General features: G+C 38.8%; 1 protein-coding gene across 2 annotated transcripts in view; it reads right to left on the bottom strand.

Annotated features, from left to right (window-relative positions):
• Nucleotides 1-709: 709 nt before the first annotated feature.
• Nucleotides 710-22688, bottom strand: part of EXOC5 (exocyst complex component 5) — a 28791-nt gene continuing 6812 nt past the window's right edge. The window contains exons 3-19 of one of the 2 annotated variants that reach the window (XM_074544001.1): nucleotides 22309-22456; nucleotides 21143-21337; nucleotides 16952-17016; nucleotides 16480-16508; nucleotides 16238-16347; nucleotides 15708-15752; nucleotides 15459-15599; nucleotides 14308-14390; nucleotides 13650-13859; nucleotides 13366-13401; nucleotides 12333-12480; nucleotides 10122-10230; nucleotides 9324-9444; nucleotides 8843-8929; nucleotides 6407-6515; nucleotides 4884-5099; nucleotides 710-2737 (exon numbers count right to left, since the gene is read on the bottom strand). In XM_074544001.1, coding sequence (XP_074400102.1) covers nucleotides 2549-2737; nucleotides 4884-5099; nucleotides 6407-6515; nucleotides 8843-8929; nucleotides 9324-9444; nucleotides 10122-10230; nucleotides 12333-12480; nucleotides 13366-13401; nucleotides 13650-13859; nucleotides 14308-14390; nucleotides 15459-15599; nucleotides 15708-15752; nucleotides 16238-16347; nucleotides 16480-16508; nucleotides 16952-17016; nucleotides 21143-21337; nucleotides 22309-22456 — 2041 coding nt within the window. In that variant the 3' untranslated portion in view covers nucleotides 710-2548. The remainder of the gene's footprint in view (nucleotides 2738-4883; nucleotides 5100-6406; nucleotides 6516-8842; nucleotides 8930-9323; nucleotides 9445-10121; nucleotides 10231-12332; nucleotides 12481-13365; nucleotides 13402-13649; nucleotides 13860-14307; nucleotides 14391-15458; nucleotides 15600-15707; nucleotides 15753-16237; nucleotides 16348-16479; nucleotides 16509-16951; nucleotides 17017-21142; nucleotides 21338-22308; nucleotides 22457-22688) is intronic. The other variant, XM_074544002.1, reaches the window with a different exon arrangement.

Here is a 22688-nt window from a genome sequence, read left to right as displayed (position 1 = left end):
CCCCTCCCAGGTTTGGCTGCCAGCCTGATAAATAAATGCCTATGTTGTAGGAGGGAACATTAGACAGGCAATACTTTAACTCATTATATGAACATTAAAAGGCATATTTGTATTTTAGATACTATTTCATTGCATTCATAAGCCACTGGAAATATTTTTCTAAATTATATGCTGTAAGAGCTCTAAACTTAAAAATGTGTGAAAATTATAGTTCCCCCACCCCATCCCAATGGAACTTGTATTATAAAATAAACTTACTGACAATGCATCCTTCTCCAGAAATAGAAACTTCCAGTGTGTGCATGGGGAGGTTTTTTAAAGGAAGGAGAAAGCTCACACCAGTGATAAATTTGGTCAGTAAAATTACTTTTATTCTTTTTTTTTTTTTCTTTTAAATAGAAGGGCTTATACAATTGAGTATAAATATCTTCGAGAAACATGGAAATGAAATGAAAAAAGTATCTGGAAGGAATTCTTTTTATTGAGGAAGAGTTTACATATCTAAGTGTTCACCTACTTTTTGCTGCCTCCTGTTAACAGGCATAATGGAAATACTGCACTGAGCATATGCATGGAAAACACAGCTAACAAAGCAAAGAATATGGTAAATACATTTCAAACAACCTTAAAAAAATTCAAACAGTCATACAACAAATTCTGAAGCACTTCTGTGATCTGCAGTCTCAAGATGATGTTCACTGTTCTGAAGGTGTTAGCAAATTGACACTTATTTTCTTTTTTTTTTTTTTTTTGTAGAAAGATTTTGTATTGGTTCATAAAACCACAGCCTTAAAATTGTTGGCTTTCAGTTACAGAGGTAACAGAGAGGTATCATCTGAATTCACATCAGAGCTTTTGGAACAAAAATGGCAGCAGTACAAGCAGGTGCCTCCTCCAGTGTCCAAACCCCTGTGTGGCTTTGCCATGGCCAAGGAACAGAGCAGAGCAGCCCAGCAGAGCAGCCAGACTCCCTGGATGCTGTCAGCCAGGCTGGCATCCATTCCCTTCTTTACTGACAGAATGCTCCCCTAAATCCAAAATGAAGCAGGAGAACCCCAACTAAGCAAGAGAAGTTCCAACAAGTCTTGTCAATATTGACCCCACCTGGGAATTCTTTAACAGAGAGGAAAATCCAATTCTTTGACCAACCCTTAAAGTGAATGGATAGAAATGCTGCTCTGGAGATGGGAGACAAAGAAGTTTCCAAAATGTGCTGAGCCCACAGTAGAAGAAAGAACATGTTTGCAAGGATTTGCTCTACTGCAGTTCCAACCTGGTTTCCACAAGAGCCCACTGTGAAAAAAAAAGGTCTATTTACAACAATTTCCAGCTGCTTGTGGAAAAGCCAGCCCAGAGGTTTCAAACACCACTGCTGCTTCAGTTCAGTGTGTGCACACTGTGGGTCCATGTCAGGAACTCCTGCATAAACCCTGGAGCACAACAGACACAGAGTAGCCTCTGTCCAATATCAAAGTTATAATCAGTGGAAGAGCAGCTTTCACACACTTCAACATTTTATATTGCTCAGGCACTGAGGATCAATTCTCTTCAGCATGAGAATTTGCCACTCTAGGTTTTTGCTGGGGCCATTCCTGCCACATAGCAAAAACTGGGCTACATTTTATCCTTTCACTTCGTTAGAATTTGAATTTATTTACATACAAAATAAAACAGGAGAAAAAGTTCTTTTACAGTAGCCCAACAATGGGCACCCTCCCTTGCAATAGGGATGCCTTAGGCAAGGCAGCTGCATTTACTTCAGGAGCATATATAAAATTCAGTGTGCTGGTATCAAACAGAAACAATAATGTCAGATCATACAATGCCAGTACATTCCAGTGGGCCTTTGACTATTAGGTAAAAAAAAACAAAACAAAGCCAAAGAACCAAAAATAAAATTTAAAAAAAAATCCAAAACTTTTCACCACTTTAGTTCTGTTTAGAATGCTACACAATGAATAAATTATGTCTTTCTGGGATAGTGTTTTACTCCTACATCTCAAAGAAATTCCAAGCTAATTAATTAGAGCAAGAAATTACATTGAGCAGGATAACGTTTTAAATGAAAGAAATGACTTAGAAACACCAATCAAAGATAATTTGATTATGATTAGCTGTGCTGAAGTCTAAGTCATTAAAATTGATGAAGAATGTTTTTACACTGGTCTATTCTATGTAATCCATTACCTACGCTATGCTCTGTAGTTCAAGTCTAACAAATGGTATCTGATAATTCAATATTGAAGACTAAAATACTTTCAATGCACCATTTGCTCTCCTACACCAACATGTTTCCAACTAGAAAAAAAAATAAATCAGTAGCAAGTAGATTTGTGAAATTCTTCACTGGGAGAACTTGAGCTAACATGAAACATCATCCAGATTTTCACCTGCTCGCCTTCCACATGGCCAGGTTTAAATATGGCTGCTGCTTTACCCTGAACAGTCACTGTCCCACAAAAGTTACACCCATGGTTGGTAAGAAATAATTCCCTGTGCTTTCTAACAACTGAGGCTGCCCAAAGGTGCAAGGATTCCTGCCATGCTCTCAGCTGAAGTGGCGAGCCAGACGAGCAGACCTGTAGTCGACACGCAGCTGGACAAAGGAGTGAAGGATGTTCTTGTCCAGGTTAGCAAGTTGTTCTCCTGAGCAAACCTGCTTCAAATTATCTGGGGCTACAACCAGAAGGTTGCAAAGTGCATGCAGGGTATCAAAGAGCTGTAAGACCAGCGCAATCTGCGGGCAAGAGGAAACAAAGGAAAAAAAACCAGAAATTAAATTAGAATTGCTTGAAGTCTTAGAATATCCATCAGGTGAAAGTCTTATAACAGAATATCCATCTACATCTACCACTGGCTGGGGTCTATGTACAAATCACAAATGCTATAGGAACAGCCTTGAGCTGTTTTATTTTCCAGCATCAGTCTCATTACAATGTTTTGACAATGGGAAGATGCCACCAGCAGACCAAGAACTTAATGTTACAACTTACTTTAAAAGTTTTTTGACCAATTACACAAAGCAAAAGCACATTGACAGTAGTTCCATCCAACCACTATAAACACACCTTTGGTTAAAAAATGCTTGCTTATTTTGAATACAATACCTGCTTGTAAGCCTTAAAACACAATGCACAGAGCTCCATTATTAAGCTTAGAACTTCCTAGTATCTCACTAGATACACTTTTCTGCAGCTTAGGGAGTTGTTCTAGACAAGCTTTGATACAGAAACCATTGTTCTATTTGTCCTTACTTTTCTACTTCTTACATAATTTTTCTGCTGACCAATCTCATGGCTACTGCTTAGCTCCAGTCACAGTTCTGCTGTCTCTGAGGCTCTCAGAATCTCTGCTGGTCAGAATGACCCTGAGATGCACTAGAAAGTCTCTTTTTCCAGCCCAGCAGTCAAAGAAGGAGTCAGGATTCTTCTGTTCTGGTTCTCAAGGTTGTTTACTGTTTCTTATCTATAACATTCTTTCTCCAACCGCCCAAGTTCTGTCTGGCAGGTCGGGTTGAGGCACACTGCCCACCTCAGAGGTGGTGTTGTCTTTTTATACTAAAAACTACGTGTACATTATTTACAATAACTTCCCAATACCCATCACCTGTGTAAGACAGTGAGCTTCTACTCTAAACCAATCTAAAAGTGCCAACATCACCCAGAAGATGGGGGCCAAGAAGAAGAAGGAAAAAGGACAAGGAACGCCCAAATTCTTCCATCTTGGGACCCTGAGCCCCCATTCTAAAAACCTCAAAAATCTATTTTTCACCCTGTGATGAACTATCATTCTACTTAAACTTTTGAGACTTGTAATTACCATATAAGGTTGGTAATTTTTTGCATGGGTCAAAATCAAAGGCACAGTGGTTTTGGGCTCTGTGCCAAGGTCTCTGATTTCCCTGGCAGGGGCTCGAGCCCTCCAGGGCAGCCAGAGGGATGTCCTGGGTTCCCACATGAGGCCTGCCTTTTGCAGCTTTCACAAAACCCTCAGATTTTAAGGATTCCCACAGTATCTTCAAAAGATGAGGAGAGAGAGGATTTAGCACCATCACTCCCTCCTGATGGGCAGGTGTGGTGGTGTTCACAGGGGTCTGAGGATGAGGGAAGAGATGAGAATGCTGACTCCATGTTTCAGAAGGCTGATTTATTATTTTATGATATATATTATATTAAAACTATACTAAAAGAATAGAAGAAAGGATTTCATCAGAAGGCTAGCAAGGAAAGGAAAGAATGGAATGATAATTATTGAAGTTAGAGGGGAGACGACCCACCTTGCGTTGGTCAGCATTGACTCCACTTTATTGATCAATCAGGCACCTTTTATAACAGTGTTAATTCACTTCATGCATATTGCAAAATCTGAGCTCACAATAGGCCAGAGATTACACACCAACTCCTCCTTATGTTTCCAATACCAAGATTTGGGTTCTCAAAATTATTCTTGCTTTCCCAAAACAGCCAAAGATAGAACATCCACTTGTTATGAGAAAGCTGCCTGAGAACTCTGATGTGCAAGGCTCTCAAGGCCTTCATGTTTGTCACTTTTACCTGTAGTTAAAAATAACCTGAGAACCTCTGCTGTTCACAGAAACAGGCTGTGAGAATCTGCTCCTCACAGCTGCCTTCTAGGCCATCTCTGAAAAAATCTCCAACAGATAATAAAATTTTGTGACTGACTAGAGAGTCCAAGCCAGCTGACTGTGATTGGCCATTAATTAGAAACAACCACATGAGACCAATCCCAGATGCACCTGTTGCATTCCACAGCAGCAGATCATCATTGTTTACATTTTGTTCCTGAGGCCTCTCAGCTTCTCAGGAGGAAAAATCCTGGCAAAGGGATTTTTTAGAAAATATCATAGCTACAGACAGGCTCACCTTGAAGTCTTTGGCACACTTCCTGTACTCAGCCACGTCACAAATGGCCAGCATCCCCCCCATGCAGCTGTAGGAGTATTGCTGGAGGTGCTCGTAGATGAGGCGATGGAAACGAACCCCAAACTCCATCAAAACTGTGTCCACGTTCTTGCCATCCATGGAATTCCTGATCTTCTCCACCTGCTTTCTAACATACCCACACACTTTAACACAAGCCTAGATTAAAAAATAGGAAGAAATCAGTAAGAATTAGGTAATGTACTGTGGTGATGTTTGCAGGGGTCTCAGGATGAGGGAAGAGATGAGAATCTTGACTCCATGTTTCAGAAGCTGATTTATTATTTTATGATATATATTATATTAAAAGAAAATTATATACTAAAACTGTACTAAAAGAATAGAAGAAAGGATTTCATCAGAAAGCTAGCAAAGAAAAGAATGGAATGATAATAAAATCTTGTGACTGCTCACAGCCTTAACACAGGTGGCTGCCATTGGTCATCAAGTGAAAACAAATTCACATGCTGGGTAAACAATTCTCCAAAACATGAAGAAGCTGAAGTTTCTCAGCTTCTCAGGAGAAAAGATCCTGACAAAAGGATTTTTCATAAAATATGTCCCTGACAACCTACTTTCTTCCACATTTTAAGTTAAACATCAGTTACTAACTCTGATTAATCTCAATGATGTGTTGCAAAAGTTTATTCTCCAATTAATAATTTTCCACATTTCTTTTTATTTGCCAAAAAAAGGCACAAAAATGCAAGTAGAAAGACGGATGCAAGAAAATATTCAAGTAAGTTACAGTTCATATCAGTTCAGAATAGAACATTTTAATCTGAATTTTTAATTTAGTGATCCACCAAAGGGGTGTGTGATTAAAAACCTCTTGTGAGTCAAAATCATAAATCCAAATTAAGAGCCATACATGGATTCCCACCCTTCCCACACTCTATTACCTTCTGCTGCCTTTCTCCCATTCCCACCTGGCTGTTGGCATTTAGGGAATGCTCTCACTTCTTCCCACTGAGTTTTTCCCTACTCCTCCCTGCCTTTTTCCCTAACGTGAGCCACCCCAGCAGCCCCTAGGCTGGGATTCAGACACACTCACTGAAGAGAGAACACTGCAGCAAAATGTTCATGCTGTACCTGAGATGCTTTACCATGTTCCTGCCATTCTGAGAGGAAAAAGCACCCAGCAACTGGAGAGTACCTGATAATTGATTTTCTGAAACTGATAGCCTAAAGGTAATTATCAGCTAAAAGCTTTGTTCCAAATTTGGGCCCCTTGGGAGGGGAAAGAATTGTGCCAGTTCCTCCAGCACCCACTGATTTGTGTCTGACACCAGATAAAAACTACTCATGTTCCTTTTCAGCTTGAGAAAATAGTCCACAACAGAGTTTGGAGGAGCTTGGTGCAAGATGGAAGTAAATTAAGTAAATGCACATGTTGTCTAATGGGAGTTTGGGAAGGAGCATCTTGGACTTGATAACACTCATGAGCTGAGACTTTGGTTACTCACATTTGTATATTGAATCAAAACATTGTTTTCATCTTCTGGTTTGAAATCTGTCTTCTTTTGCTCTGCAGCCAAGATGTGCTTCATCTGTCCAATCATACAATTCAGTGTCCTTTAAAGTTACAAATACACATTGGGTTTTGAAGGGAACTTTTTCATTTCCTTGATTTTTATCTTAAATATACTGACACAATTCTGGACAACATTAAGCAGCATGAAGCAATGAAGGAAAAAAACCAGCATCTAACATTTTTCTATAGAGAAGATTTTATGAAAGCAGTTAGAAAAAGGAGCATAAGCCAAAAAAAAAAACCCTAAAAACTCTTTTCTGCAAGTTCAGTGTCTTGGAGCAGAGCATGCAGCCTGCTGGGCTGCTGCTTTTAAAGGGAACACATGAACTGTGAGGTAATCCATTCAAATCCAGCTCTTCAGAGGAATTGGACAGCATCCTTCAGAGAGAATCAGAAGGAAGCATTCCAAGGAGTTTAGCAGAATTAGATCACATTGCATATTAGTCAGAAACGAGCCTCAGAAAACACTTGGAAAATGAAGGAAGGGTGAGGGCAAAGAAGAAACTTCTTCCTTTGCCAGAGCTTGGTATTTCTCGTGCTCCCAAAAATCTAATGGAGTTTTACAGCATCAATTATTTCTCCTTTATAGGATTTATCTGTTCAGAACATTATCTAAGGTCAGGGCTCTGCTCTCCTTCGAGTGCAAAGCAAAGGTCAAGCAGCAAAGCAGAGACAGAGGCTGCAAACCTCTCCCAGTATTCCCCTTGGTCAGGAACATCCCCCTGGCTCTCTTCTCTTCCCCTCCCCTGTCCTTCATCCTCCTCATCCCCCCAACCTTCCCAAACAAAACTGTCAGGGACATTCCAGGCCTTGAAGGATTCAAGCTGGGGTGGGGTGAAGAAGAATACGTGCAACCAGAGAGGGAAAAAACTCCTTTTTTTACTAGGCAAAGAGCTCAGGATTGTATTTCAGATTTACTTTGTTCCAAGTCCACACACCAACAGAAATTTAAAGAAATAATATCTTGCATTCTCCTCAATTTCCATTTGGAATAAATACTCCCAGAAGGCTGTTCACATAAAATACATACTGAGAGAAAACCACTTGAACTAATTCTGTTTGGCCAATAAATCACTTTTACTGAGATAGATAATTGCTGTGAATGGTTTTCAAGAAGCTGCACTTGGACTTTTCCATATTAGATAAAGGTGAAACCATCAATGTTTCAAAAATTTGCTTTATTTTTTAAGCAGGACAATCAATTCTCAACAGCATCAGTGGCACCACAAAGCAGCACAAAACAGTCCCCCAAACACATTTTAGATGTAACATTCATTCCATTTTACATGTAATGTTCATTCATGTTCATCAGGAACATGTGATGTTCATCTCAAAACTAATCTCCCTTTTTTATGTGCTGAAAAACAATTTTTTTAAATTCCTCATCAACAAACCTCTGATTATACTGTCTTCTGACAAGAATTTGTACTTCTAAGTCTTTAAGAAATTAATTATTCAACACAAAGAGATACAAACCACTGCAATACTGATGACTGACCTGTATCTGTCTACAAGTGAGCTTATGGCCTCAGTGCTTCAAGTGCTTCCAACTCCATGGTTAAACCTCTAAGGTCACCTGCAGCAGGAGCAGCTAAAATCTCAATTACACCCCCTATTTCCACCTTATCCTTGCACTTGCAGAAAATAACACTCCAAATCAGAAGTAGGGCATCACACAACAGCTCCATTTCCTAATGTTAAGCTCGTTAGTTTATTATTTTCCTCTGCTGCAAAACAGCTGTGATTTTCATTTGCAATTTTTATAGCTATCCCCTCATTTTTATTCTGAGAAATAGAAAAAAGATTAAATGAGTCACAACCTCAAAGCAAGTCAATGTCAGAATCAAAATTATTCCAGGTCTCCAGACTTCCACGACTCGGTCTAATCCATAGCACTGCACAGATCCCAGCAAATCATTTAACCTATTTTTGTCAAACCTTGCTCCTAATGGAAATCCTGCAAGTGCTTAACCTATTTCAATCATCATTTCTCCCTCTTTCAAAGTAGAAAAACACCAGTTGGAGACAATAAGGTAACAGTGAATTATTGCACTCTTTCAACATAAGCAAAATCCTTTAAAACATCCTGCCAGAAGCATTTTTGGGTCAGAAATCTGCCATGGAAAACATGACCCTCTAGCCACACAAAATCTAAATTTCCTGTGCACAATAATGGATATTTATCTGTTTTTAAAAAAATAAAATATCAATTTTGAGTTGAGGAATAATTCATGCTTAAAAGGCCAGTTAACAAAAAATTGAAATATCAAATTTGAGTTGAGGAATAATTCATGTTTAAAAGGCCAGTTAACCTATATCACAAAGGTGTGGTTTAAAAGATTAAGAGTAAGTTTTAATCTCTACTTGCCTATCAATGCCCATATCCAGCTTCACTTCCATTTGTTCTATGATATCCTTTTTCTTCTGAAGGCATTCAGATAATTTAGGAGAAGAACTGCAACAGTACAGAAGATGTTTGACAGTATTAAAACATCAAAACTAATTTTTCTGCTGGGTTTGCTGCTTCCAACAGGATCTAGTGAAGATTTCCCACCCCAGCAGGAAAAGGGCACAGCCACAAACCCCCTTTAGTCCCACCTGGAATGCAGCAACAAAATCTCCATGGAGCAACGTGTTTTTCCTTCCTCTCAGTATTCCTGGAGCCCACCCTCTCCCATTTGTTTCCAAAGGAACCAATTTGTTTAAATTTCCCTTCTTCCTCCTCCCACAATATCAAGTTTAACTACTCCAAGCATAAACTCCTCTCAATAAATATGAGAAAGGAAAAATTTGTTTTCTTCACAAAAAAAAAAAAAGACCAGAGGAAACGTTAATCAAAACAAAGGTACCTGATCAGTGGCATCAGATGATCATTGAACTGCTTGTCAAATAAATGGAAAATAGTATTGGCCTGGTGGACAACATCCAAGAAATAAAGATTTGCATTCTTTGAATCAGAAGAGGGAATGCCTGAAGCAAAGGAGGTTTCATTAGAATTGTAATGATATGCAGTTCTTATAATTAGCATGATGACTTTTTAAATATGCAGATTTTTTCCATGAATGCTTAAATCACAGGCTTAGAGTTTCAAAAATTTACCACGGTGCCATATATAGAATTCCTCTTGTAGCTATATTGGTAACAAGCATAAGAAATACTTTATTGGTAACGTTTCTGATGGTAAAACAGAGCAGTCAATTTAAAAACTCCTTCAGAATGTGAGTTTGATGCTGTCTCACAAGACAGGTTCTCACTGTCAAGATTTTAACTTCTTTAAACAAGCAGTTTTCTTATTTACTGTCACTCTAAGCACACAAATATACAAACAAGCATGGAATTTCTATAAATATTATGATTTAATACAAAAATACTCTCCTGTTATGACACAGAATACAGAGGTAGGGAATGCTGATGTCCCAGCTTCTGTGATAAAAATGTTTCTGAAGACAGAAGCACGTTTCCATCTGTACATCAATTCCCCAAATGAAAGTTACACTTTAGAAACCATTAAATGTCAACCCCCAAACACACAAAACAGATTTAATTTAACCAACACATCCTGAACAAGGCAAATCAATAAGGCACAGCAAAGATCATCTGCACAGAAAGGCCAAGGAGATGAAATGCTCAGGAAATTCTGTACTCACCAGCAAGGCCTGTTTCTAATGCATAATCGATGTGCTCAGTACATAAGAACTCTACAAGCATAGAAAAAATTCTGAAAGCATTCTTGGGTAAGTCAGAGGGATCAGAGAGCTTTAAAGAAAAAGAAAAAAATATCCCAAAGGTCAGTTCTACATAGATTTGAAAGTTTATTGGATATTGCATAGGGGATAAGCTTAAAATGTAACAAGTACTCCAGAATAATTGGAATTTTACTCAAAATGAAAAGTATCCATACAGAGAATTATTCAAGAACTGACTGTAACAGCAATAAACCCTCCAGCATTTACAAGTAAACTGAAGCTGCCACAGGATGCTACAAATAAAAGCATTAACAGATGATGATAATAATAATAAATATTAATTAATAGTCCTTACAACAGTTTTCCAGATGGAGTCTCAGAACTGCCTAACCTGCACGCCACTGGATGCTGGAAAATGCATACAGAAGTGATTACTCTATGTATATCCTGTATTTTTTATTCTTTTACCACTCTCCTGGCACTGGCCACAGTGAGGAGCAGGACACTGGGGTAGCTGGAGCTCCAGTTTCTGGTTTTTTAGCACTGCAGCAAAAATAATGCAGCTGAAGCTGGGCCACGTTTAGCACAGTTCAGCTGGAGTCAATGGAGCATGAACACTTTATTAAGTGCAGCAATGGCCACATTTACACTCAGCATCTGGACTTTGATGAGCTGTAAGCAACATGGGATTTTGGACAGCGACCTGTCAGTAAATCCCTTTTCTAAAGAAAAACGTGACAGGGCTTTTGTACCTAAGAAAAACAGCTTTGGTTCCAAAGGAATTAGGTGAAGACTTTTATAAAGCTTCAAGGAAGAAAGATTACTACTGCAACTGCAGGTAATTTACACAACACTCACAAATATTTCTGCTGTATTTCCCCCCTAAAAAACTCAAAAACCCAACAACAGAGATTCCCAAACAGTGAAATGTTTCAATATATGGCTACATCAAAATTACCAATTTATTTTTCCTGAAGCAGTCACAGCTGGCAGAACCCTGCACACATCTGCTATGTGACATAAATACCACAATTAGTTAGCCAGGGACTAACTTATCTTTTGCACACTGAGTTGCTTTGTCCACAAACCCCTAAATTCTAAAATCCTCATTCTAGAAATCTCCTTATGTGCCAAGATCCATTGGGGTTTCCACTCAAATCGAATTCTTGTACAATAATTTATATTAAATCTGATCTCAACAGAAAAGCAGAAACAAAAGGTTGTGCACATGTGGAAAAATCCAGTTTATATCATGAATTTAACAACTGCTTCTAGCAACTATGATATTGAGAAAAATAATGATCCACCTGCTTGCCTTAGAGCACTGATTCTCACCCTGAGGAAGGTGATGATCCCAAGGGTGTGCAGGTAAAGTCTGTACCCTGTTCTGTCTTTGGCTCCACTCAGTTTATAAAATATTAAAACATTTAAATATCTGAAGTTTTTCTGCCATAAGCCCATTGAGAATGTTAAAGGAATTAAAATTTCCTAGAAATCAATGTGTTTAGCTAATAAAAAAAAAATCACATTTAAGTCTGCAATTAAATTTCAAGGGTTTTCATTTACACCAAATATGACTGACAGGCAGTAAAACCAGCAATTTAATCAGAAGTAAAATACCTTTTTCATGTTAGACTGAAGCATTTAAAGAACTGTAGAGGGTTACCAAGGTAAATAATGTTTAAGACTATTCCTCTCAGCATTTTATTGGTGATCATTCACTAATGTAAGAAGAAATTACACTTGAGGCAGGAAAACAACTGTTGAACTACTCAGTATATTTTTAAAGCAGGGAAAGAAAACCACACTAAATGTTTCTCAGGTTTTGGGTCCAATTTAGTAAGAAAAGCAATGCAGCCAGTAGGTTTAACCATCCCCACTTCTTCCCAATCCTAATACTCACAAATTACAACTAGATCCACATGGTAAAACAAACCCTCAGCCTCCACTGTGGCTCCATTTCCATCAAAAACACAAGAGACAATTGAAATATCCTATCTTTTCCAAATTTACAACAACCAAAAAACTACAAATTTTTCCAAATTTACAAATTTTCCTTTCCAAATTTACAACAACCTTCTTATCACACCTCAACCAAAAACTCAAGCTCAAGATTTAATCTCACACACAAAATTATACCACACTAAGGGAGGTGACAGGAAACAAACTTACCCTGTGACATCTTTCAAAAGCTTGCTTGGTTTCTTGCAAAAGGTTAACCACCACTTCTTGGGACAGGAAAGTTTCCCCATGTGTGTCAATGCTTGGCCCCAGGGGTAAGTTTGTTCGTTGCCTTAGTCTCTCTTTGAGGTCTTGAATACTGGAACAAAGACAGACCCCAAGAAGATTTCACCAGGTGGAAATTTTGGCACTCAAACTCAACAACAATTCAGCATCTTTTAGTTGTTAACTCAAAAAACAGGACCCAAGACACAGTTTAGGATGTGCAAGCATTAAGACAAGTCTTGCAAGCTTTAAAAACAAAAATTGGCAGTAAATGCAAAACTACCACCTCTGATTCCATGGTCAGCTGTGTTCTGGAATGGCACATTCACACATGAGCAGCTGCTCATTCCCTTGTGGGATGAGTGATTTCACTGGAATCCTGCAGCACCTCTGCTCTCTGGACAGATTTAACCTCCATCCTCTCTGTCACCTTCCAAACACTAATGAGAGCTTCCTATCTCATCCACACCCACAAATCCTCTCATCCTCATCCATGATCTCAGCAGTTCTTTATTTAGTCAAGCATGCTTCGACACATTTCCATGCATAAAACAACCCATACAGTTACGCACCACAATAAATTTAATTTTCCCCAAGAAAATTAAATTTTCATCTTTTTTTGCTTTATTTTTTAATTACTTCACTGCTGCTTTTTCCCTATCATTCCTCATTCCTGACACACTGAACCCAGCAGCTCTTTGAAAGGTGCAGTAGCCTTTGCACCTCTGCTTCACACAAGTTTTAATATTTCCTATCCCACTTCTCACTTCTCCTTCATTAGTTTTTCTACCCTGAGGATAATGAAGTCTTGTTTTACCTTTCTCTAAGTCCATTGCATCTTCTGGGCTCACTAAGAGCTTTCTCACTGACATTGCTATGGTCTTTTCCCCTTCCTAGGTCTTGGGAGGGGACCACAAGACCTGGGCAGGTGAAAAAAAATGTATGCTTTTAGATACACACATATACATGCTTTAGGTACCTTAGTTTTGCTTCAGTCCTTTTGTGGATCTGGATCCTAAGTTGAAACATAGGTTTAACTGGTATTTTTCATTTCCAGTAAGTACAAATACCATGCACTGAGTACATTTCACATGTACTGAGAGCAACACATTTTTGAGCAGAACATCAATTGAAAGCAAATTATAAAAAGCTGTAGGTTTTTGGCAGTTCATCACTGTGCATCTGACATGGCAAATACAGCCTTTCTCCCCTCACCACCTCCCTTCCACTTCAAAATTATCAAACTTCCCCAAAGGAACTCACCCTCCAGTGCCAATGGACCTCTTCTGGTGGTTTTTGGAATCATAATAGCGCTGCAGAATCATTGCACTCCTACTTTTCAAATAACCAATTTCCACCTCAATGTAATTCTCCAAGTAGGAAATGAAAATGGCCTTGATAAGCTTAGACAAGAAAGTCTGCTTATCAGTACCCAAGTTAAATTCCATCAATTTGCTTGACAGATTAGTGGTTCTTTATGCAAAAGAAACAAAGAAGGGAAGGGGAGGAAAAGGTTGAATGTGGATGAATTACAGCATGACACGTTTGTAAAGTACACAGCACAACAGAACCCTGATGGTGATTAACACTTGGAGCAGTTTCACATTTAAGTAAAGAATTTCACATAATTCATGTTTAATTACACACAGCTCCACTGCAATCAAGTTGCCAGTGAGATGGGGAGGACTGGCTTTTGCACAGTTTTAAAATTACTCTTGAAGATCACAATAATACCCATTGAAAATAATAATGGCCATTTTGAATTTTCCTTAGGAAACCCATCATTGTAAAGGTTAATAGACAAACAAAAATTCACAGCTTTTATGAGAAGTTTACATTTTTAGCTCCTTTTTCTTGACAATAAATCTGTTTATTTTCCAATAGCTCCAATCCAATAATTTCATCATTGATGTACACATACCTTGTATATAGATCATAGAGGTTTTTAAGATACTGCTCTGCATCTGATTTCCTGTGTTCTTCCAGCTGGTCCTTCACATAACTCTGCAAAATTTGGTACATCTGTTAGAAGATCAACTGACAACCAAATGAAATACTCACTACTTCCTAGATTACATGGAATTTCCTGCAAAGTGTAGATCTTACTTAAAGGAAATTCATCTTTCCTTTGGTTTTACATCTCTAATTTACTCTTCCTGCATTATCCACAGAGGGAGTTAAACACCCTTGTAGAAGAGAGTGATTTAATAATACAAAACAGTAATGTGTGAAGCAAAGACAAAAGACAGATGGCTTTGAAAATATGTCTGACCAACTAACACAAAATCCCCTCACTTTAAGAACCAAAAGCACCAGAGGCCTCAGAGCATTTCTGCAGTGGACAAGGCAAAGGAGATGGTTACATATTTGCTTATCATAATACACACACAAGCCTAGAGCCTTCTTATCATTGAATATTTGAACAAAAATATAATTTAGTATAAAATACTAATTCAAAACTGACACACAAAATTGGGGATGAAACACAAGCTCAATCTCTACACTATGGGAACAACATCTACAGGGAAATTGCTTTTTGCAAGCAAAGTCATGCTGTTGACTTAAAGAACTTAAGTGAGTGTATTGGCAGGATGAAAAACTTAGTATTTCCAGTGACTCTAGATTTTCATAAATATTGCATTAGCTGCAAGACCGTATTCACAACACAAATGACTTCAACTATTCAATGTTAACCTCACACCCAAATCCAAGAATGAGCAAATTAAAGATATGAAATGTGGAAGTTCTTCTCCTGACATATTCTTGGTAGTGGGCATAGAGAAGAAATCAAACCCGTGTATGATATCTCATGAATTACCCAATGAACACAGCAATTCCCCAATAATTTTACATGTTGAGTTTGAGTATTTGCTCTGTATTCAGAGCACAAGGAGATTTATTTGATATGGGTTTGATTATCTGTCCTAACTGTTACAGAGCAATGAGTTGATTCTACACCTTTATACAGAGATTACAAATACTGTAAATTCTCATTAATTGCTATCACTAGATAAAATATTTTTTTATTAAGAGGCTCCTCAATGAACTTCAACATGTTAAAATTTGAAATACCTGAAGTTTAACTTCAAAGATATTTTGAATGAGTTTGGCTAGCACAGTCTCTGGATTGCTGAAGATTTCTCCAACTTGCTTATTCACTCTCTGGCAGAGGATGGCTGCATCTTCAAAGACATCATTCCTCAGGAATGCACCCTAGGGAATGAGAAGCACATTTTAGAATATATTTCCAACAACATACAGGACTAAATAAATCAATAATGTAATGTAAACAGAGAAATGATGTAAAACAAAGTGCATTACCTCCTGACACTGTTTTATGTACACATCAACACAGTGGGAATAGCCCTGTGGAAGGAGCAAAACAACTCTGTGTCAGAGCAGGGTGTTCATGTTTTCAGTACAAAACAAAATCAAGGAAATACAAAACTTGTGAAAAAGTTAATTAAAAAAAAAGACTCAAACAGAATTCATTCAAAGCACAGACTTTTCCAAACAAATTTTCTTACATATCTAACATAACTCTACTTAGCACCACTCCACATTGATCCATACCTCAAGTTTCAACATTCTTTCTCAAGCATGAAAGTCAGGTCACATCCATGCAAGAAAAGATTATCTTAGAAAGTTCCCCACTGATGCTGCCCCCAATCCCCCTCATCTGCCTCCTTTATTCCCCTGCACTTGATTTCAGATTGAACACCTCAGTCCTGAAGTGACACATTATCTGACATGAGGGTTTGCCCACACAAATACCTTCACTCAAAACAGGCACTTATTGTGCTGTGGGTCGATTTTATTCACATATTTAAATTAAGCCCCTCAGCTTTTACCTTAAAGTGAAGCAAAACTGCTGCTACTTCTCTCATCCTGGAGATTTCTCCTCTGCGCTGAGCACTGGTAAACTCTTGAATTAACTGGCACTCTAAATCATGGTACTTACCTGGAGAGAAAAGGGGATAACAACAAAAACCCATCAGGCAAAAACTGTAATACTGACAGTATTGCTTGCTTCTTTAATCATCTTTAACAATTCAAATACAGCAATATGGATTGAACTGGATAGATAACTTACTTGCTATCTTTGATTTTACTTCAGAAAACCTGTTAACAACAACAAAAAAATAGCATGATTAAATTCAAATCCACATCACATGAGAAATCACAGGCATCCTGGATCATGAACAGCAGGCACTCTGCTTAAAAATGAAAACATGCAGCACAAAGACGACAGAAAAGTTCCCTGCTTTACATCCCTAAAAACCTACAAGCATCTAATTCAAATCTAGCATTAAGTCAGCAAAGCAAAATTATCCCATTAAAAGTCTGTTAAGCAGTTTAGGATGTGTATGTAAAGATGATCCTACAACATGAGTGCGTGAACACAAATTTGAGAATAGAGGAGAGAGAAATAAGCACACAATCCAGCTCAAAAGCTCCATGAATCCCTAAGCACAGCACCAAAAGGGGAGACAAGGGAAGCATCAGGAAAATCACAGCTGTGCAAAGATTTGCTTTCTTAAAAAGATGTTCAGATAGATTTTTACCTGTCAAAAGGCAGTTCCTGTGCAATCAAATGCAGTTTCTGAATAATATCAGCTGCCTCTTTAATCTGGTGAGAGGAAAACATGACAGAGACATTAAAGAAGGTCTGATTTGGGGCTGTTCCTTTCCTCCCCCTGCACTGTCCAATTTTCATACACAAAGTTCCTATCTCTAAAGCTGGTTGAGAATTGACATACCCGTGGAAGAGATCAGCCCCTCCAAGTTCCCATATGTACTTTTAAGATGCTTAAGGTATTTTTCTTTAAGATAAAGTAATATAGGTCAAAATATGAAGAAAAGTCACGTTACATGTTCCCATTGGGGATGTCTGTGGAGGTGTGTGAGCTGGCTGGACAAACAGCACACCAAAAAAAAGCCATGACCATGCTTGGCATGGAGAGGGGAGAAAGGGGATTAAAACAGAGAATTCTCCCAAAGAATGAGAAATGTAAGATGGATTAGAAACTCTGAGGTCCAAAGCAAAAATCAAGATGGAAGTCAGGTAATTACAGAGCTACAAAATAAGAATAGCTGCATGAATACAGAAGTTAATAAATAGGTAACACAGCATGCAAATCTGTGCTCTGCTCTGGGCAGCAGAACCTTTTATCCATTATTCTTCCACCATCAGTCAGCACAGAAAGTGCATCTAAGCAGTGCTCAGTGACTGCTTTGTTAGGCTGAACAAAATGGTGGAAAACCCAAATTTCAAAGTGTGGGGAAGGCAGCTGGCTACAACTGAACTGGAGTGGATTTAGGCAGTGCTGCCTGGGCCAACCCTGACCCAGCTGGAGCACATCTGATCAGCAGCAGCTGAGGGAGCTGGGGAACCTGGAGAAAAGGAGGCTCAGGAGGGACCTTCTCACTCTCCAAAATTCCAGGGGGCAACCAGGGGGATTTGGCTCCCAGAGAACAAGGGATAGGACAAGAGGAAACACACTCCAGTTGTGCCATGGGAGGTTTAGATTCATGTTAGGAAAAAATCCTTCATGGAAGGGGCTGGCACTGGCACAGCTGAAATCCCCCAGGGCAGTGGTGGAGTGCCCATCCCTGGGGGATTTCAAAGCCATGTGGATGTGGCACTTGGGGACAGGGGTCAGTGGTGGCCTTGGCACTGCTGGGGGAAAGGTTGAGCTCAAGGGTCTCAGAGGTCTTGTGCAACCTGAATTATTTGATGATTAAAAGCTTTATAGGCTGACACAATGGAGAACATGCAGAACTTGCAGTTTATCTTGTTCCTCCAATTAGTGATGATCCAGAGAACTGAAGTGAGAGGGAAGGAAGTAATGAAATCCTATTCTGCCACCACTTAGAGCAGGCTGGATTAAAACTTTTCAAGAATAGAAGCAGACACACAGGTAAGAATAGAGAGCACAGGCATCACACCAGGCTGGTTGTTCAGCAAAAAATAGGGGCACTCCAAGTGTATCCATTCTGACTATTAAGAGCAGCTTATGTTTTGAACTGTCAGCTTACAATAGCCTCTTAAGGCAGAAGCTGCTACACTCCTCAGACAAATCCAATGAAAGAGCAGTTATTTCTATTAGCTTGCAGCAACATTAATGCCTAACAACTGGGATCTGTGCAATTGTCCAGCTATTAGCAGTTATTCACCAAAGCTGCAAAATCAAAACAAACAAAAAAAAAAAAAAACCAAGAAATCCCACAAACACAACATTTTCTTTGTTTCCTCTTCACACAATAGCTGTTAACTAACTTAGATTTTATTGAACTCAGGACTTTTTCTATGCACAAGAGAAGCCATGACAAATCAATTCTCCACAGCTTCTCCTTAAACCCGGACATCTTTGATTTTTAATTGAATCAGGCTTCTGTAAACCATTAAAACAAAAAAAATATTGATTTTTTAAAATACAACTTAAGGGTTACAATGTATCTGGGAAAAAACAAACAAAAAGTCATGGAGAAATAACGGCAAGGGAGAATTTTAACACAAACCATGCACAAGTGAAAAGGCAAAATGAAATAATATTAAGAACAGAACATAAACAGAGAAATAGACATAAGAATAACAGTAAATATATTAAGCAGGACAATGTTATTGAATGATAAACAAGTGAGCTGCAGATCATTTTTACAGTTTAATTGTGTTGGAGTGATTTGCTCAAATCAAGAATCTTCAGTACAGCAGAAAGATTGGTTAGCTAGCAGCACAAGAGAAATTATAAAGATTCAGAGGGTGAAGACACAATGCACAGAAAGGGACAAGCCAGCAAGGAAAACCTTCACAGAGGTAAGTCAGAAATTGCCCAGTATGGCTGGGAGAAAGTGGGAAGCAACAAATGGAGTGCAGGGAAAGAAAGGAATCCAACAGATTTTAAGAACAGACACTATTGAGAAAAGTATCAATTATAACACAACTGCACTATGTTATTTTTTGTGCCTCTCCTTTCACAGTGCCCCCTCAATGTCTCAAAGAAAAGTCCACACTTGTGAGGGCTGGCAGAGCACAAAAATCATAACATCCTCTAAAACATTATCTAAAACCCCCATCAGTTTGAAGATCAGAAGCCACTGACAAAGCACTAAGGCTTCACATTAAGAATGTTTGTTACCATCTCGTACTTTAGAAGTATTTTTAGTACAAAGATGCATTAAGATGTAACAGCTTCTGTCTGGGCAGGCTTTTTTACAAACACTTCTTCAAGTTATTGTTTAAATCAGGGGGAAAAGTTCAGGAATTCACCTGGCTGAAATTAGCCCCAGTAAGATAACTTGTATCCAGAAATTCTTATTTGTGTTCCCACACCCTTCCCCACCAGACTGGCACAAGACTCAGGGCCTTTACATTTGTCTTCCTCCAGATTTGATGAATATCTTACTATTCTTTGGGGTGCACAGAGGTTCATTTATTTACAAATTTCCAGGTTCACCCTATTTATCTACCAAATTTTTCTGGTTCTCCAACAGGATGTATCATGAAACTTTAATTTAGCAATAAAGCTGAATTTTTGAGCCTCTTCAGCAGACAACAATTCTCTAACTTATGTTTTGTTATTCACCATGCTGCCATTAAATATTGGTAAAATGCATGTTTTATTACTCTTCAGGAAAAAAGAAAGAATTTATGCAGCTCTGGGGAAGGCTGTCCATAGAACAACTTCCTTTATGCTGAAACCTTTCTGTTTCCATTGGAAATCAGTTTTTCCTCTGCTCTCTCTTGAATTAGGGCAAGCTATCAACTGGTAATTACCACACATCCACAGACCATGAATCAAAAGGCACTGTGCAAGTGACTCCTTGGGAATACAACTATATAAAATGATTAGCTTTTCATTTCCCTGAGAGACACCTCCAGCTCAGTGGGGAGGGGGTGACTATTAACCTGTTCTCAGGTCTTCCATGAGCTGCACATTTCAAGCACAGATTTTTCTGCTGAATGTGCAAATCAAGTGTTTGCTGTTTCCACATATTGTAATTTTTTTCCTGACTTCAAGCATAGCACTACACAGAATTTAAGGAGGAAAGGAAGATTTTTCAGGATACATTAAAAAAACCCCAACAAACCCAAACCAACAACTTTATTTAAACTGCATTGAGAAATCCAATGTGTCCTTTTGCTTAGAGCTGGATTTTTCTTCCTTCAGTTTATTTCTGTTTGTCACACCACTCAGATTATATTTGCTTCATGAACGTACTCTTGAAGCACAAGAAAAACAAAATGCTTGAACATTTCTTTGAAGTTTTCCTGCCTGGTTCCTCTAAATTCCAAGGGTGGAGACATAACCACAGGACTACACAAAGCCCAAAGGCATGCTGTGACAAAAAGGTATCCAAGGCCAGTGGACTGACCCAACAGAGCAAAGTTGCACAAAGAAGTTGCATTCAGAAACGTTCTGCTTTACAGGATGGATCTGAGGCAAGGGGTTCAAAGGGAACAGGCAGATATTGTATTGCACTCCAAAGTTGCCCTCCCAGCGTTTCCCAAATCTCCGATAATTTCATAAAATGAAAAATGCCAACATTGCCACATTAAGCATGGCTGAATACAAATGCTTTATCAGCAATCTGCAGCCCAGTGTTGTTAATTTCCATTTCAGAACAATGAAACTTTAACAAGTCAGTCACTCAGTGGTTTGAAGTCTGACCATGGTAAGTCATGGTAGCAGCTTGTAATTAGGGCAGTCCCGCTTATTGCTTTGAACTGCTTTCATCCCGCTGACAGCTCTTACCTTTTCAGAGTTTGTAAAAACATCAGACTTCAGCTCTCCATCCAGAAACTCATTAAAGTATTTCATCAGCTTCTGAGCCTCCACAGCCCGTTGCCGTGGCGTGTTTACCCCCTCCAGCTGGTCACCAAGGTGACAGACCTTAGTTGCCACATAGCTGATGTGCTCATCCAGCTCTTGGAAATGTTGGAAGGCAACCTGGAGAACACAGACACTAAAATCATGATTTCCATTCCATCTACTTCAGGAAACACAAGATTTCCTTCAGGATGGAGTGAATGTAGGTGCTGCATCTCAGAACTGCTAATTAATTAATTACACACAACCCAAATTAAGCTTAGTGTTTGTCTTTAAATGATTATGAAGACTGCCCACTTTCAGCATTGCTAACACTCCTTCATGCAACATTGTCCTGGGTTGACTACATGATGCTTTTATCCCCAATCATCTCATTCTGTTTATGTTGAATAATAAGTTTTGCACCTTTAAGAGTGTTCCAGAGAGTGAAGGGGGGGAGAGAAGAAGCAGCAGTTTGTTTTCAGACACTGCACTCACTCCTCCACATTCCTGCTCCTGGACTGTTGTTGTCTGCAGACAGACAGCGGGACAGAGCTCTTCTTTTGCTTTTTAGTTAGTTTTTAGCTAGCTGAGGCAAAGAAATTCCCTGGACTGTTTTTTTTTTTTTTTCTTTGGACCTCTGGACTGAACACCCAGGAGAGCACCGGCAGCTGCAGCTGTGGCCCACTGGGCCGGGCCTGGGACAACCCCAGATCAGAGACTGAGCGAGCTACAACCCAGGGTTTTCTCAGTTTGTCATCTCTTTTAGAGTGGCAAGGGGTCTCATTGTTTGATATTGTTTTGGTTTTACTTGGTTTATACTTTATACTTTGGTTTAATAAACAGTTTTTTCCACCTTTCTCCAAGGAGGTATTTTTTCCCTCCCGGACCAGTTGGGCCGATTGGATCTGCTTTTCCCACCGGAGCTCCTTTGGGGGATTCTTCCCCAAATTTGCTCTAAACCTGGACAAATATGCAGATGAGCCTCCTTTGACAGGAGAGTGTCATCAACCCCCCTTTATTCTTATCTCAAACAGCAACACCTGGCACCAAGAAAGGTTAAAGGAGCACAGGATGCTTTGAAAACTTGCACAGCTTCCCCTTGGATTTACCTGGTTGCTTTTCTGCAGCTCTTGTACTTTCTTGGCAAATTCCTTTGCTTCCTTCTGGCACTGCTGTTCTAGTTTCTCCACCTTCCTCTGAATCCTTTCATCCATTACCTGTAATTCTTGGATATGATTTACAAATTCTTCCAATAATCTGATTTAGAATAAAATACAGGAAAACAGACTTTAGTTTGAAAGACACTGTCTTCTGAAGAGTTTAAAACACCTCAAAAAATGAAGCAACTTGCACACAAGGCTGATCTAACTATGTCCAACTTAGAAATGTTTCTAGATTGAAGATTTAAATAAATAAATTTAAATATTTTAGAAAATATTATTATTAATAATAATAACATTAAGTATTTTAGAAAAATTCTGTTTCTAAA

This window comes from Zonotrichia albicollis, chromosome 6 (genome assembly GCF_047830755.1).
Source record: "Zonotrichia albicollis isolate bZonAlb1 chromosome 6, bZonAlb1.hap1, whole genome shotgun sequence".
NCBI lineage: Eukaryota > Metazoa > Chordata > Aves > Passeriformes > Passerellidae > Zonotrichia > Zonotrichia albicollis.
The sequence above is the reverse complement of the archived record's forward strand: the minus strand, read 5'-3'. Positions and strand labels throughout refer to the sequence as shown.